Raw genomic sequence first — 18,238 nt, forward strand, 5'->3', positions numbered from 1 at the left:
CCTTACTCTACCTTCCCATTCTTCCCCTAGACGTCAACAACTGTAAATCTTCCAATAAGTACAGTCATCCCCCTGGGGTAAAAATCGAGCCACCGCGAGTCATATCAATTCATAACTGCATAATAATTCCGACAGAGGCTAAAATTAAAACAGGAGTCGCTGCGGAATAATGTGAGAAAAAAACTTTCTCACGATCACCTTGATGTCGCGCAGACGGCGTTTAGTGGAAATCCACGTGCAAAAGGGGGAAGTTCGGCAGGACGGAAGGAAGGAAACCACCACCAAAAGCAGGCGGAGTAGGACGCAGGACCCTCTGATGGTGGTGGTTAGTCCCTCCTCCTCCCCCTCCCCCCTTCTCCACTTCATCGACCGATCGCCAGAAGTGCATGAGAATTTAAATTACAAACAAACAGAGAGAGCGCACAATCAACGGGCTTTGTCCGTATGCGTGTGTGCATCGGCATGCGATAAAGTGAAGAGGGGAGGAGGGTGGGGAAGGGGTAGGGTGTCAGGACGAGGCGTGTGTGGGAACTTTTGACGAGGACACTCGAGCATGAAGCGGGTCATCCGACAGAGGGCAATTATTATCCAGCTCCTTTTTTATAGCAATTCCCACACGCCCACAAGAGGCGTTAGCTTGCTAACCGCTCTCCGAGAAGAATCAAATGGAGAATTATGGCAAGCGAGAGTGTGAGAGAGATGCGAAAGCCACGTTCTCAGCCATACAAAAACAACACCCACGGGAAAAAGCATCGTTTTTAACGGAGAGAGCATAATTTTATCCCAGCGCGAGAGATAAGCTCAGCTTCTTTTGGAGCTGCTCTCACGGTCATGCGCAGCATTGCAACAAAAGCGGAGAATAAACAGCAATCACAATAAACAGGGGCGTATGGCTTAAGAGGGGATAATAACATGAGAAGCTATCAGATTAGTCCTTAAAAATCAAGCTAAGCTTGATAACTTTAATTACTTTTAACTTTTTTTTTTAAACAACAACTTTTATCGAAGATCTACAAGACTTAAATAAGCAAAGCTTAGAAATTAATTGCGAGCACCAACTACTTTCTTAAACAGAACATAATATACGAAGTTAAAATAAAAAAAGTTTTAGTTTTGAGAGTTTTATTTGTTTCGTAGATTTTTAAAAAATATAATTTTAGATATCTACATATTTTCAGAAGTGTTTGAAACTATCATCAGTCCCATAATAAATTACGGAATAAATAAAGATTTTTTTTTTAAATAAAACATTTTCAGAATGAATTAATGTTAATGCAAAACTGCAATTGTTTTATTAAAAAATAAGTTTCAAATAATGTATCCCAAAAGTAACCAATATAGGACCCCCTCGACACCGCCCCTGCTTCAAGGAAAAGTCAAAGTCATCCCTGCCGATTATTTCTTCCTGTGCATATCAGCAGGCGATTGTAATGCGATCCGTGGCCACTCAAGAGCAGCCATTCAGGCCAGAAATCTGGAATCCCAAGTGCGGGGACACATGAATGCATTTCTTTGCCTATTTTTAAACATGGCATTCCGTTCCAAGTGATAAGGCCTTTGAAAACAGTCCTCTTTTCGCCCGTTGCATGTTGCATTTCGCTGCCCCTGTGTGTGTGTGTGTATGCGTGGTATTACTCATGCGCTCTCACTCCAAGCGTCGTTCGGTATTTTCCCGGCTCCCTTTCGGTATTTTCCAGGGTCACACTGCGCCGGAGCTGGGGCGTTGTTGTTGCCGCCGAGAGCGGAGCAGAAGTATTTAGCGCGTTGCCGCCGACGGTCCTACTGACACAGAAAATGCAAAAAAAGTAAGAGCGAAAAGAGCTGGCGTAGGCGTGACAAAAGCGGTGAAAAAGCAACGGTTCTGGTGCAAGAAAAGTGTAAGAACTACAGTGAAGCCAAGCAGCGAACGAATATCGAAAGCAGAAGGCCCAACTTGGCGCTATTCCAATGAATAGTCCTCGCTCGAACGCGGTCAATGGCGGCAGCGGCGGCGCCATCTCCGCTCTGCCCAGCACCCTGGCCCAACTGGCGCTGCGCGACAAGCAGCAGGCTGCGTCGGCATCGGCGTCGGCGTCCTCTGCCACGAACGGCAGCAGCGGCGGCGGCAGCGAGTCCTTGGTGGGCGTCGGCGGACGACCGCCCAACCAGCCGCCCAGTGTGCCAGTGACGGCCAGTGGCAAGCTGGACGCCAGCAGCGGAGGCGCCTCCAACGGCGACTCGAACAAATTGACGCACGACCTGCAGGAGAAGGAGCACCAGCAGGCGCAGAAGCCACAGAAGCCGCCGCTCCCGGTGCGCCAGAAGCCCATGGAGATCGCCGGCTATGTGGGCTTCGCCAATCTGCCCAACCAGGTCTACCGCAAGGCCGTCAAGCGGGGATTCGAGTTCACCCTGATGGTGGTCGGGGCCAGTGGGCTGGGCAAGTCCACTCTGATCAACTCCATGTTCCTGTCGGACATCTACAATGCGGAGCAGTATCCGGGTCCCTCGCTGCGCAAGAAGAAGACGGTGGCCGTGGAGGCCACCAAGGTGATGCTCAAGGAGAACGGGGTCAATCTCACGCTGACCGTGGTGGACACACCCGGATTCGGCGATGCCGTCGACAACAGCAACTGCTGGGTGCCCATACTGGAGTACGTGGACAGCAAGTACGAGGAGTACCTGACCGCCGAGTCGCGGGTGTACCGCAAGACCATCTCGGACAGCCGGGTGCACTGCTGCCTGTACTTCATAGCGCCATCGGGCCACGGACTCCTGCCGCTGGACATTGCCTGCATGCAGAGCCTGTCGGACAAGGTGAATCTGGTGCCGGTGATCGCCAAGGCGGACACCATGACGCCCGACGAGGTGCATCTGTTCAAGAAGCAGATCCTCAACGAGATCGCCCAGCACAAGATCAAGATCTACGACTTCCCCGCCACGCTGGAGGATGCGGCCGAGGAGGCCAAGACCACGCAGAATCTGCGCAGCCGAGTGCCATTCGCGGTGGTGGGTGCCAACACCATCATCGAGCAGGACGGAAAGAAGGTGCGGGGCAGGCGCTATCCCTGGGGCCTCGTCGAGGTGGAGAACCTGACGCACTGCGACTTCATAGCGCTGCGGAACATGGTCATACGCACGCACCTGCAGGACCTCAAGGATGTGACGAACAACGTGCACTACGAGAACTACCGCTGCCGGAAGCTATCCGAACTGGGACTGGTGGACGGCAAGGCCAGGCTGTCCAACAAGAACCCACTCACCCAGATGGAGGAGGAGAAGCGGGAGCACGAGCAGAAGATGAAGAAGATGGAGGCCGAGATGGAGCAGGTGTTCGACATGAAGGTCAAGGAGAAGATGCAGAAGCTCAGGGACTCGGAGCTGGAGCTGGCGCGGCGCCACGAGGAGCGCAAGAAGGCGCTGGAGCTGCAGATCCGGGAGCTGGAGGAGAAGAGGCGCGAGTTCGAGCGCGAGAAGAAGGAGTGGGAGGATGTCAACCACGTGACGCTGGAGGAGCTCAAGCGGCGCAGCCTGGGGGCAAACAGCAGCACGGACAACGTGGATGGCAAGAAGGAGAAGAAAAAGAAGGGTCTGTTCTAAGTCAACCCGCTCAAAAAGCCCACTTCCTCCCTACCCCATACACTTAAGCGCTAATCTCGAGAACAAAACAAACGAAAGCCAACCCCTAGCGTATCCTACACTTATACCTACCACATAAAGTAATTCGAAAAGTGCATAAATATATATCTATTGTTGGGCCCCCAGCCGCCCCACAAGGCTTCTATTCGCACAGCAATCGCCCCGCGATGGCGTTGCATTTGTTTTCTACATTACTATACGAGTACATATAACACATAGCAGTTGCAGTATTTTACCAATATATATATCCACGCATTACTTGACGAAACACATTTGCTAGCCTAATGAATTGAACACGCAAACGAATTAAATCGAGACAGTAACAAACGGTATTTACAAAATACTTAAATATCTTAAAGCTTAAAAGTAAAAATAAAAACGGAAAACCTAAGCAAAAAGTACGAGTACGAGGCGAAATCGATCCTAAAATTAATTATAACGAATAACGAACCCATGTATAACGTATGCTATTGATATTGTAATTGTATTTTACCTATTATGCATAAAGTCATAAAACACCCGAAACCACACACACCAGCAAAGGCAAAAGCGGCAACAGCAGCAGAAAACATCAAGAAACAAAATATACTCTTGCATTTTACAAAATAAAGTCTTCTCTTTAGTTTAACTACATAAAAACGGAAAAGAATTCCATATTGACTTTATTGTTTACTCAACTGCAGCGGAACGAAGCGATCGAACAGGGTGTTCTTCAGATCCAATCTGTATGGCACACGTCTGGGAATTATCAACGTGACGCTAAGTTTTGAAATACGGACTGCCATGAATGAAGCGAACATTCTCCAATCTCTGACTAATTTTTCGAAAGACTTAAAGGCGGCGAGGGCAAATAGATGAGTCATTCCATTCTACAGGAGCATTGGCTTGTGAACGTGGTTTGAGTCAAGCCGATAGTTAAATCACTCGCCGCAAACATTTAAAAGTGTTTACATGCTCCATTGTTAGGTGCTTATTGGACCACTGGAAAATCTCGTGGGGGTCTCGAAAGTACAGTGGATCCTATTTAAAGAAACCATAATTTTTTTAGAGTTACCCGTTCTTGCCCATATGCGACTCAAGCAATTCCGAAAGCCCTGACACTCCCTATGTGTCAATACATGCATACAATCTTTCGATTTATGTACACACAACTTCGGTCAAATTAATAGGTATGCAAAATAAAAGAATGGATTTAAAAATATGATAACATTATTTGGAAAGATTTGTAAATATTTCTTATACTTTTTACTACAAATTTTAAAAAATTAAATTCCAACCTCTAAAGTTAAATTTTTTTTAATTTGCCAAAATTTTTTAGGTATTTTAAACTGTATAACCGAAGTGCTCTATTAGTTGGTTATAATGATAAAATAGCCAGCTTTATTTTGCGAAAATTAAGATAATGTCAGATAAGATAAAAGGGTTTGCGTGAAGTAAATATTGGATATATTTAGTCATGTCATTAATGAGTTGCAAAACCATTATTGTTCAGAGATACATTCATCACTAAATCCACAGAAATGGCTACCTTATTAATCTGATAGATAAGAAGATTAAAATTATAATTTTTTTTGTAGGTAGTATTTGACCGGCCTTATATGTATGTCGTATGAAAGTATTGCATTTTCGCTGGTTCTCCACTTGAAATTGCTTTCTAAATGCCCCAGACACAAGCTTTATAGAGACATGTGTGCATGGATATTTAATTTATGCACAAAAATTAATCCATAGCCCAATTGGAAGGCACTCAATTAGAGCCGTATAAAGCGTAAAATGAAAATCCATTGGTGAAAGACATCGAAGAAATATGGAGCGAGAGTGGGCGGCTGGAGGAGTGGCCATCAAGATATGCTTGTCTGTGTGTGCCAGCGGTGCATGTGCGAGTGTTCGAGTATGTAAGTCAACAACGTTGACGCAGCACTTAACTCAACTCGAAGCAATTGGCTTTGGCGATCAATGAACGCAACACCAGAGCAGAAGAAGCTCCAGTGGAAGAGGCGTCCACTGAGCGAAAATCGTGTGAATAGACCAAATACATCATTGTTTGGTATTATATGTCTTTTTTTATAACTTTTTGGTGATAATATTTTTTAAAATTTTCACATAATCTTTTTAGTTATTTGATCCATTAAATGTCGAAATCTATTGTATGCCTTAGAACAAATTTGTTTTTCTTACTTCCCATGGGTAATAATATTTTTTAACATTTTTTAACAGCTCTTTAGCTTATGATAAGGCTTAGCACAAAAAATTTTTTTAGTTTAAATGGGTATATATATTTATAATTATTATATTATATTATGTTCAAATTAAATGTAAAGTGTAATATAATTTATGGAACGTAATTTTAGTCATTGAATAAAACAGTCATGACCATTTTACAGATACCATGAAAATATAACTTGACAGCATTTCTATCTAAATGTTGTATCCTCATTTTTTCTAGTGTATTGAAGTGGAGTTCGTTTCGCTGCTGTGTTGTTTTTAGGACGATGACTCAAAAACACAACTCATGAGCGGGGGAATGTTGTGGAGTAGGAGGGTAGGTGTATATATGTGTGTTGGGAGCTTATCGGGCTGGAATGAGAGCACAACAGCCCGCTTGTTTTCGCCTGTGGGTGAGCTTCATGTGGCGTCCATCTGGTGAGAGTGTATGAGTGCGTATACGGAACACCCTGTTACTGCGTTTGCTACGCTTGCGGACGGCATTCCTTCACGTCAAACGCGAAAAAAACACCAATCGATCCCAACCATCAAGAGCCAAACGCTTAAGATTAAAAACAAATGTTGACCGTTTCTAACGAGCCGGCACATCGTAGACAGAGCGAGAGAGAAGGAAAGATAGGAAAATAAAGAGCCCCCTCTCCCCAACACACCCACATCGGCCTGACACACTTACGTGACTGAGAGAGAGAGAGGGAAAGAGCGTTGCGCCTGCGCCTCGCTCTTTATTTTAGGGTACTAAAAAGTATGATCAGTAATGTAATGCAAATATTTTAAAATATTTTTAAAAAAGATAGACCTTTATATTGAACTCTTTCAAAAATTCAAAAATAAGATGAGATTATTTATTTTTATTTTTTTTTTTAAATTTACAATTGAATTAATATTCTGTCTTTCTTAATAAGGTTTTTGATATTTAGTTTTTGGGCCTGTTTTTTTTTAAAGTTTTCCTTAATATTCAAAAGTTTTTAATTTGTTTAATTTGGCAATTAATTTTAATCTTTAGATACTAAGTATCTAATAGTCTGTTTAGTTTAATTACAATGTTTTTATTTGAGATTTCCGTTTTACAGTTTTAAATTGTTCTTTAACGAGTTCTGACATTTGACATGGCAATGGGAAGAGATTTTTATAGGCTGGTTGCTTCATTGGTTTGTTTGTTTGATTTTCTCCCATTTCCCCTTCCCATTTCCATTCCCTTTTTCAACTCCCCCTTCTGCCCCTGCCCCGCATCGTCTCAATGTCATACTGATAAGGGCGCGTTTCCCGGTTTGTTTGCCTTTGCTTAATGATTGGTCTTATACATATTTTCTTGTTTACAGTGCAAATAAATTGAGATCGTGCGGGCAGCGATCGAGACGTTCTATCAGTTTTATGCAACACTTGTGGGAACGCAACATCGTGGAGTTGATAAAAACGCTGGGTCCATAAATTATACGGCGCGACTTAATAAACAAACACTTGTTGAAATTGACACATATTTGTTTGGGAGGCCCTTTATAAAGACAGCCAGGATATACGTAGTTAATAGAGCAATAACTTTCCCATTGGTTTGTATTGGACTTAGAAAGGTGATAAGAAGGTCTAGTTCTCACTTATTAATAAAGGACCCGAATGTGGACATAGTCCAAAAATCTTCGTGTGGTCCTATATCCTGCAGCTCGATCGGAAGTGATTCTTCTCGACATCCGTTTCTCTCTTTTTCGATCCCATAGCGGTAAAATTAAATTCACCATCTTCTACTTCCTCACCCACAATCTGTGCCTCTCTTTTTTTCGATTCTTCTATGTCCCTTTTTTGATTTCCGTTACGCTTGCGCTTGAAGCGTGTATAACATCCGCTCTCTACTTCCCTTTTCTTTCCCGCAAATCTTTCGTTTCGCTTTTGTTGAGCATTTTACAGTTTGAATATTTCCATTGTCCCTACATCCTGGGAATCGCAGCTATTAACAGGTGATCCCGCTATCTGGCAAATCATTTGCGAAGGTGTGAAAATATTTTCCAGATTCAGAGAGTTTTGAGGGTGGATTTTGATCCATTGTTCGTATTGTTCTTGTTCCAAGTGTGGGAAGTACTCTAATTCTTCAGTACTTAATTGAGTTGTTGTTTAGAGAAATTGATAAAATAATAAATAAAAAGAAGAGAGTGAAGAATGGAATGATTCACAGAAAAATGTTGAATTCCATTACTGATTAAATATGGGATTAAAATTATTATTTCTTTGTAATAGAATTTTTAAGAACGACATGTTTTTGTTAATAAAATGTAAAACAGCAGTTTTTTAAATTCTTTAAATATATACATTTGTATATTTATAATTGGCTGATTTGTGACACAGTTTAGAGTCGGCATCCCCTACTAATGTACAGATTTCTCAGCTCATTTTTGCATTTTTTCTTTATTTTTGGACAGCCATTTATCCCACAATCTGTCAGGACACTTGACACATGGTATCAAGAACACTAACCGCACAATTATGCCTCTTAAACGCTCCCAACAATGCAACGCAACAAAGGACAAAGAGGAAAAAATCAAAACTGAAAGGGCTATTTCGGGTATAATTTCATGTAATTGGGGACAGTTGGCAAAGAGCAGATTTGTGGTCTGCAATCCTGACCCTGGGAACAGATTTCATTGGGCATTGACAGTTGCCCCAGTCGGTTATGCAAACTCAATTTGGGTCACTCACATTTCCTGGGGTCACGAGGGGGGGGCTGCCATCGTTTGTTCATATCGTGGCAGTTCGTCAAGTGACCTGAATGTAGGTTAGGTGGATGGGATGCTGATGCTGCTGTGGTTTTAAAAGTGCAGTGGTGGCCCAAAGGGGCCTATTCAAATATTATTTTTCATAAAAAACAGAATGTGCTTAATACCTAAATATTTTATATATATTTATTCATGAATATATTTTAATTTATATATAGTAAAGTTTTAATTTATGCCATTTTCAACTGCTCATGCAATTTCCATTTGCTTACCTTGTCAAACGAAATGCAGTTTCTAGAAGTTTTGTCATAATTTATATTTGTATTTTTTTTTATCACAATTAAGTATGCGTCAACTAACTTGCTTGCTTGTATATAACAATCTACGGATGTATCCATTATGACACATTTTAAATGGTATAGAAGTTTTAACGCCTACCTTTATGAATTGTATTTCAATTTTATTTATTCGTCAGACTCTTAAAAATTCCGAAGGTGAAGATGTCGATGGTTCTATGTATAAAATGGAACATTTAGTCTTCAAGCCCCTTTTCTTTTTGGGAAAAACTAAATGGATTTATTAGATGACTTTTTGATAGAGATCCCCCTTAGCGGACGACACTGGTTGTGCTGTCCGGCCTTTTGTGATGCATCTTGGCTTGTGCCACCCTTTCTTTTTGTGTGCTAGCCTGCTCCATTGAATGTCTCTGCATGCTGAGTGCTGCTCATCCTCCATGCATGTTGGATGTTTTGTCGGAGACCCCGTCCCCAGAATCCCCTTCCCAAGAGCCTCCCCCAAACCCATCAGCATCCATTCAACCCGAGACTCTGTTCATAATTGATGTTCAAATTGCTGGTGAATGATGCAAGCGGTGTTGAGGTAGAAGCACTTGCCACAGATTTGTGTTGTACTGGTCTCGATTGTGACACGTTGGCTCTGCGGCATTATTATTATCATTCTTATTGTGAATCGGGCAGATGATGGTTTTGTGTAGCCACATCAAATTGATTTAATTAAGCTGAATTAGACAGGCGGAAATGAGAGGTGGGGGGCGTTTTGGAGTTCCATAAAACGCAGCACACGTGCCAGGAAGTTATCATCTGCCGAGGTGCAGGAAAATACGTTACTTTCGGTAATTTCCCGACTCAACAATGCGCAGCCTTCGAATTTACTGGGTCACGCGGCAAAGGAGCAAAGGATCCCGCACAAAGGAGGGTCCCCTCTTCGCTGGCAGGATCCTCATTGAGCCCTGCAATGAGCTCTCCCTATCTCTCTCTCTTCGGGGTTGCAGTTGCACATTGAGCTGCAACGTCGTCCTGTTTGAGTAATTGTTATCGGTGATCCTGAAATGGGCCCTGTGTTCTTTTCCTGGCACGCGCCAAAGTCTCCCCCACTCCGTTCTACTGCCAACAGCTGCTCTTCCTTTTTTACCGAGTCCTGCAGGACATTCAACTGTAATTGGAAGTGGCAGCCGAGATTCTTTTTTTAGCTGATCCCTCGTAGCTGTGAGATAGGTCGCCCTGCTAGGTCTCGAATCCGTCAGAATATGTCATTATGTTTTTGGAAATATTTGAGATTTTCGTTTTTAATCAAGAATATTGTGTGATGGGTCACTGTAAGCTGTCAAACTGTAGTTTTATGTCTTTATATTTCTCACAGCTTTAATCCCGTAAAAAATCAATTCCAAGAATGATATTGAATGTAACTAAAGAAAGAGATCTACATATATAAATAATATTTTTTAAATCGACATAAACTATTACATGTATGTGTAATTCCAACTTGAGAAGCAGACTTGGCTATACATGTTGGGTTAGGTACATTTTTTCCTCCTTTATATTAATTTTTAATTTGCAACTATTCGGTTTCCTGCAGCTGTAAATAATATACGTACTGTATCTTATAGAATTCTGGAATCCCGTCATGGTAGTTTTAAAAATGATAATTTATTTTGTGATTATGACTAATCTAGTATATGTATGTTTATTATATTATTTGTTTTCTTTAAGTATAATTTAATTTAATTACTCTAGCAGGGTGTTTATCAGATCACAGAAAAAATAAATAGAAAGAAACCAATTTATAATTCTTTATATTTTTCTGTGGTCGAACAATTATTTATTTATGATGCTAATTTATTTTCACATCCATAAAACTCTTTCCTCAAACTGACAAGATCTAGAAAAAACTCACTCAAGTGTGTCACTCCACTCAAGGCTCAACTTAAACCCCGAACTCAACTCATATCCTTACGAAGGATACAGGGCGTGAAATATCTCAGCCTCGAAATTCCGGCGAACGCAGCAGCAGAGCAAAGTTCTCTAACCATTTTCATGGTTGCCAGCAAATTATCTATTCGGGGTTTTCTGAGCCCGGGGTTTTGGCCGAAAACCGAAACTCGCTGACCACAGCAAGTGTCGCCGATTTGGCCAAAGGACACTCCCCGGAAGAGAAAAGGAGGAGGAGGAGGAGGAAAGCGGGATCCTTGGCCACTCATAAACACATTATGCATGCCACCTTGGGGGGTGCTCGGCTCACAATTTTGCAGTTTTCGTTGTGAATGTGCAAAAGTGTCTATAAAACCATAACGCGTTTTCCTGGAAAAGCGGGGAAAATCAGGTAACGCCCTCGGATTCTGGCTGTGCCAGTGTTTTGACAATCTCCTTTTCTTTGAGGAAATTTTTGTAGGTGAACCATAAAGCGATTATGATTGGGAAATATAGTTTTTTTTCGGCTTTTGGGCGAAAAGTAAAAACTAATTAGGGTTTCTGTTAGAAGAACTTCGTTCTACATAAATAAACCATTAATTTAACATATCGCTCAGCCAGAACGAATCGAAGGCAGTTTGCCTGAGGTTAAAGACGGAAGGGATCGACTGGATCGCATGGCAACTCGTGACCAGGTGTGCGCCCAGTCGTGTGACGACATCGCATCGCAAAACCCATATATATACCAACCCGTCGTCTTTTATGAATTCTCCTTCAAAAAAACGAGCAAAAGTTTGCTGCGCATGCGCAGCTAAAAGTCTCCACCCCTTGGTTACTTGGCTTTGTTTCGAGAAATCTTTTGCGAAATGTACAATCAGGGGGTTGGTTCGAGAACAGAAAAAGGGGGTTCGTGGTAGGAGCAGGAGGTTGCCAGGGGTCGCTGAGGCGCAACGACCTTTCCCTGTTCCGGGGGTTTTCTTTGCTTTTGCAGCTGTTGTTTTTGCTTGAGCGAAAGATTTTCCTCAAGACACCCCGAAAAAACAGTCTTGGTTGTGTGCAACGCGTGTGAAAGTTCTGTAGGTCCGTAGTTTCCGTATTCCTGGCCACGCTTCAGCCATTTTGTTGGATATTCCCTGGCTTTTTGGGTAGCAGATTCCCGATCTGGCTGCGTCGCAAAAGGAACTCGTCCTTGGGTGGGGGGAATGTGGCATAAGCGTGTGCTAAGGGGATCTAGGGGAGAAAACTGGACTGGCTCTCAGCCTGTGCCAACAAAAGAAGTTTGCCAAAGAAATTACAGTTCCTGTGAAGCGAGCTAAATGTCGTAAATTTTAGGATTTATTCCAAAGCAGCAGGCAGCAATAAAATCCCCATACATATTTTGGCATAAACTCATATTGAGAGGCAAACCAGATTGGGCATAAAGAAGGGAACTGCATTTGCTGCAAATAATCCATGATCAATTAGAGCATTTTAGAAAATTCGTAATTATTATAAGTTTGATGATCAAACCGAAATAATATTTAAAGAATTAGATATTTAAAAAAGTTAAAATGTCTTACATCTTCTGTAATAGCAGTCGATTTCCCCAGTAATTTCTAACCAAATATGATTTACTTTTTGCATTGGCTACAAATATTATCCAAACTAATCTAATTATTAATTTATTAATATTCTTTGATAAATAAATAAATTGCTCGAGCTTAATAGCTGTTTTTTAATATTTAGTAATGAAAGAGAAAATAGTTTCATGTAAATATGTATAAATGTAAATTTTTTCAGTTTATTACCGTTTTATCATTAATGCTTTTGAAATAATTAAGTAAATTATTGAGCTCAATAAAATTACAGTCTTCTCGTCCAGACAGACCTTGAGCTGTCCCAGTTTTTGGTTTTCTCATTAATGTCTCTGAGTAATTACGGCCAAATTGTCGGCCAAGTCAATGTAAACAAATCCTGCGACCTTGATGGGAGCGCTAATGGCTTTATAGTGCACTCCCATTCCCACTCGCACTCCCACTACGTCTGTGGGTAATGTACGATACAGTGTCCTCGACACAAGGTTACATTTTATGATTTGGCAAATTTCCAGAGAGGGAGTTCCGCGTAAGGGCTCGAAAGGATGCGATGCGCAAAGTTGACGGCAGAACTGCTTGCGAGGAAGGACTGCGGCTCAAAGGATGCAAGAAAGGATAACTTTATGGGCCGCTCGTAAAGACCGTTTGAGCATTGGACAATATGAGCAATGGGTGATTATTTGTTTTGGTCACAATAAAGACGGCGGGTGGCAAGGATAATGCAAGGATATCCTTCGCCATCCTCAAGCCATTAGCACGACGATTAGCGGCTTGTACATTGGGACATTCGGCGGATGGAAGGGCTATGGCTACGACAAGCTTCCAGGAAATGAAGGGTCATTTTTCGCGTGTAGCCCTCTACTTTTTTACTTTTGCGTAAAAAAGTGCAGCGAGATTTGCGTAAAAAACGTTTGCCAACGGTTAAGAAAGTCAATCGGAGTTCCAGGGATTTAAAAAAAATGGCTTTGTTCGATTTTAAGGTAATATTATGTTTTTGAAAAGTTTCCAGGAATATCCTTTTTTGCGTGAAATCGCTGACTTAGGGTTAGGATAGTCTATCGTGGTTCCGGGAAGATCTTAAAAAAGGCTTTGTCCGGTTATGCGGCAATGTTATGTAAGTTTGTCTAAAAAAGTCCTTAAATTTTTACTTTGAGTTCTTAGAAGTAGACTGCCTGGGCGTTTTACGATATATTTTATTTGAGTGACAGCAGCAATCATAAAAACTCTACAGATAAGCTGACAAAATTTCTTATCAAAATAACTAAGGAATAATAAATTGTCGATAATTGTAAATCTCGCCCAAAAAATCCCAGGGCAAACCCGCTAAACTAATTTTCCCAGCCCCTATTTCATCCCCATAACGTTCACACAAAAAGATGAACAAAACAATAAAAAACTGAAGAATTTCTCAGCGCAAAAATCCATAGGATCAGCAAGGATTCTCCTGTGCTACACTAATCGTTTATTATGATCAACGAGCTGAATCAATAAAAACGAAACGAAAACGAAGCGCCTACTTCAGGACATGTCATCGTCCTGTTCTCATTCTGGTTCCCATTCGGGTTCCCATTCCCGATACCATTCCCGATCCCATGGCAACCTGTTTCACAGGGTTGGATGTCCTTTTGTGTGTGCGTTGGAGTGTTACCGTTGCTGGCCGTGAGAATTGAATGCACGGAGGGGCACGGCAATAGGGGTAACAGGTTCAGGTCCTGGTCCTGCTGCACAGGTATGCAAAAGTCAAATTTGTTTGCTATGGGAATTTGTCGGAGGTGTCTGGCTTGGGAAAGTCTTTGAGTGCGAGTGTTCGTTGTGCGGTGGGAATTCGCTGAGCTCCTTTTGTTTGGTGTGAATTTAATTGAAACTCTGAAAATTGTGGGCGGTGAGAGGATGAGAGATCGGAAAGAGTTTTGACGTTATTTCAAAGAGGTTCTCAAGGAATACTTTTTAGACAGGACAAGTTTGAGGAAGTTAAAATAATTATTTTATACCTTGCTTTTAAAATAAATAAGAACTTAGATGGAGATCTTTAAGTTGAAATGATAAACGGCAGTAATAATGTAACATAATCTTAATAGTTATATCTGTATTTTTATTTAAACTGCGTGAAATAATTATACTGGAAAGTGTCTCTATTATATGACTAATTTAACAATCAAAATTAAATAAAATAAGAGTAATCGTGAAAAAATTAGTTTATTTACTCGTTTTATTATTTATTTATTTAGGCCATTTTTGAAAATTAAAAGAAATTTCCATGGAAATACCAATACTCTACATAGAAACGTATTATTTTATAACATTTTTAGTAGTTTATTTATATTCTCTGGTCTTAAAATCAAGACTGGTAAAACTAAAGGGCTTAGTTTCATTAGCCTGAGATATTTTAAATTTTTTAAAATTTATTTATCTTTTTCTTTATCTTTTTGCACACAAATTCTAATATAATTTCGTTTTCACAACCGAATGTTTCCGATTTGTGTTAATTTCCTGCGCCCGCCCCAGGCCTTCGTTTTGAGACATTTCACACAAATTTCGTGCACTTCCTTCCGGTGAGCGGAAGAAAAGGAGCGCATAAGGGCAACCAGCACGCAAAAAGGATATTCTCCGGCCAGACAATAAATAGAAATCTAAATTGCAAAATATGGGCCACGGCCTGTGGGAACCAATTTGATGTGGGCCCTCCCTCGCATCATCGATAAGATCGTCGGCCGAAGGAGGTGCTGAGAAAATCTCGTTTGTTGTGGCAGGGCAGAGGGTTCCTTTGTTCGCCTGGGAGAAATATTTTGCTTGTTTGTGCTCGAAAACAGGTTAACAGGTATTTAGCCCAGAGATCAGTCGGGATTAGGGCGATGGATGGGATGCGATATCTTGAGTGGGTGGTCAGAGCTATCTATCATATGGAATCCATTGGCGAGGGAATGGAGCATGTTTGCTGTCCCATAAATCAGACGACGACTTGAAGCCGTTCGAATTTCATTTGCATTCCAGTACAAGCAATTACGCTAAGGACTCTGGGAAAAGGGATAATGAAAAAATAAGAGAGAAAACGAACTAATGAAATAAAATGAAATGAAATGGTAATTTGATACGCGCACACTTTTGGAGTGCGTTTCTCAAGGACTCGCAGGTAGTCCTTCGGGCACCGAGAGTCCTTTGTCTGAGCTCACATTGGCGCATCGAATGGCAATGCAAGCAAACAGATCCTTGGCCCCGAAGATCGATCGTTATCCTTGGGGGAGCGTTAATTAGATTTGCACCGAGCGGTCCTGATCAAAGGATCAGTGGTCAGTGGAAACTCTGGAAAAATCTCAGACACACACCTGTGGGAAAGGACCCCACGCAGCCAGGACTACATGCACTTGCACACATCTCTCTCCGCAGGACGTTCCATTGACTGACCTTTCCTCTTCCATTTAATTTCCATTGTTATTTGCAGTTCCTTTTATTAATTTGAAGTGCCCGCACTTCATGCAACTGTTGCGCTTGGCTTCATTTCTTCCTTCCGGAAGGATGGCCGTCCTGTTGGCTCCTATTGTGCTGGCCCAGGCACTTCCTGTGGGTCACTTGGAACCCTGTGGCCAAAACAATCTATTGTTAATTAATTGTGCTGGTCAAGCGAAACGCCTGGGAAGAGGAAGTGGCGTTGGATGCCAGGTAATCATTAAAGGAGTCAAGGATATTAATGTGCTGGTACTCCACATATATCATGTGAGGAATGGTACATTGTATGTCTACGGGAGAAACTAAACCGAAATTTCGTTTGTTAGTCAGATTTAATTTAGCATACTGATTTCAGTAGCTTACAAAATAATATACCAAGAAGGAAGACGAAAATTAATTTCTAAATTTTGGAAATCTCGCCATTGAATCGGCCTACCTTTGAAAATAGAAAAAAAATTTCTTGTTATTAGAAAATTGTCCTTTGAATACAGAAAACCTTTCTTGATGGAAAAAATTCAAGAAAGAATTTTTCTTAAAAATAGAAAAATGAAAATCTCATATGTTTGTTTTGCCGTCGCAGCCAAAACATTTTTGTACGTATTTAAGGACAAAATCACCTTTGAATATATGAATGAAATGACCCTAGAATATAGGAAAGTAGCCATTGACTTCCTTCGGCTGCCGAATGTTAACGACAAGAAAAACGAAGTGGGACGAAGGGCCTACTCGGCCCGACTACTACCCGGCTACCGACTTCTCTGATCCCCCGAGCGTCAGTTGTGAAAAAAATTCGTGAGTGATGGACGTGATTTTCAAGCGGATAAGAGGTGAAGCCTTTTTCCGAATATTCAAAGGTATGTAAATATGTATATAATTTTTTGTATAGCGGGCGTACAATTGTGTGTATGTAATTAAAGGATACATTTCAAATCTCTTTACCAAGCGTATACCAATTTAGGTGAATTGTTTTTTAGCTAAGAGCTACGTACATACATACATTTGTACATAAATTTGTGGGTGTACAGTTCTATAATAACTTTATCTTATTACTCGCATTTTATTTATTTTTCAGAGTGAAAATACCTGCAGTTGCAACAGCCAAATAATTTGTTTGTCGAAGCTGTAATTTTGTTTTAAAACCTTCTAAGGTAAGAAAAATATGTTGTATTTGTTTGACATACTTATGTATGCATGTAAATATCTATGCATGTACGCGGCTCACCCGATCTGAAACCCGATTTTCAACCCTTTCATATTCTGCTCCTCTCTCTCGCTCGCTTGACCTAACGTCGCGACGTTTCTCTCTTCACCTTCTTAAAACTGACACGATCTGCCCTGCTTACATTCGGTCTCCCTTCGCGCAAAGGACTGTATGTAAATATATATGTATGTATGTACGTGTCTCTCCCGTGCCTCTCTCTGTCTGAAATTCGATTTTCAACCCTTCATTTTCTACCTGTCTTGCTCCTCTCTCTCGGTCGTCTGTCCAACGTGTTTGTATTTTGGCTATTATTAACATTACATTATTTCAAAAAAGTTATTTATCTAAAAACAAATCATTGATATCCCAATAACTCTTTTTTTATAGATGAGGAAAGGCGAAGAAAATGGAACACCTTAGGTCATATGAAGTTCAACAGACCTTGGGTAATAATAATGTTTTCTTGAGTCAAAAATGTGTTATTTAAAAATGTTTAAATGTTAAGTGTTAAATGTTTTAAATGTAAATAAATATAATATGCAAAAGAAAAAACCAAGTTACATTTTATTTTTAGGGTTTCAGTGTTAATATAAAACTTCCTTTCAAGAAATATTATTTCTTAAATCAAGAAATAAAATTTCTTGAAAGGAAATTTAAACAAGAAAGAATTTTTCTTGTTTAAAAGGTGCCTTTCTAAAAAACCCTTTCTTGTTTTAAGAAATTTAATTTCTTGAAACAAGAAACAAACCACCTTTGAAACAAGAATAGCCTTTCTTGTTTTAAGAAATATTTTTTCTTGTTTTTATGGTGGCTTTCTAAAAAACCCTTTCTTGTTTTAAGAAATTTAATTTCTTAAAACAAGAAATATTTTTTCTTGTTTTAATGGTGCCTTTCAAAAAAACCATTTCTTGAAACAAAGGTGAGGTCGCCTTTGGCAAAAATTCAAGAAAGAATTTTCTAGATTTTAAGGAAATTCTTCGATTTTTTTTTATGAGTGTAAGCCAGTTCCAATTCTACCAGGAGTTCCATCATCCTTTTTGGGGTATTTTGGCTGCAAGCTAGTGTATTTTAAAGAATTATATTCCAATTTTTAAATTTGTGTGTAAGCTTGGATAAATATTTATTTTATTTGAAATAAAGTATTTACTAATTTAAGCACATTTTTAATACATTTTCCGAAACAATAATTTTTGCGTAAATACAGGACTACTTTCTAATAACATAGCAAGATGATCAGCAATTACATTTTTTGTTAATTATTCGTAG

At 40.5% G+C, this 18,238-nt stretch overlaps 2 protein-coding genes and 1 long non-coding RNA gene across 3 annotated transcripts; 2 read left to right on the forward strand and 1 right to left on the reverse strand.

Annotated features, from left to right (window-relative positions):
• Positions 1–1,737: 1,737 nt before the first annotated feature.
• pnut (septin 7-like protein pnut) lies at positions 1,738–4,228 on the forward strand. Its single transcript, XM_017137781.3, has one exon. The coding sequence runs from the start codon at positions 1,948–1,950 to the stop codon at positions 3,577–3,579; it is 1,632 nt and encodes a 543-aa protein (XP_016993270.2). The 5' UTR covers positions 1,738–1,947; the 3' UTR covers positions 3,580–4,228.
• Positions 4,229–13,855: 9,627 nt separating this feature from the next.
• Positions 13,856–15,754, reverse strand: LOC138912216 (uncharacterized). Its single transcript, XM_070212102.1, is given in 3 exon segments — positions 13,856–13,894; positions 13,896–14,080; positions 15,730–15,754. Coding segments are annotated over 3 exon segments (249 nt in total).
• A 477-nt stretch (positions 15,755–16,231) lies between these two features.
• LOC138912567 (uncharacterized) lies at positions 16,232–17,919 on the forward strand. The gene is made up of 3 exons (XR_011418115.1): positions 16,232–16,625; positions 16,844–16,919; positions 17,360–17,919. It is a non-coding gene; the product is annotated as an uncharacterized lncRNA (long non-coding RNA).
• The last annotated feature ends 319 nt before the right edge of the window (positions 17,920–18,238 follow it).

This window comes from Drosophila takahashii, chromosome 2R (genome assembly GCF_030179915.1).
Source record: "Drosophila takahashii strain IR98-3 E-12201 chromosome 2R, DtakHiC1v2, whole genome shotgun sequence".
Lineage (NCBI taxonomy): Eukaryota > Metazoa > Arthropoda > Insecta > Diptera > Drosophilidae > Drosophila > Drosophila takahashii.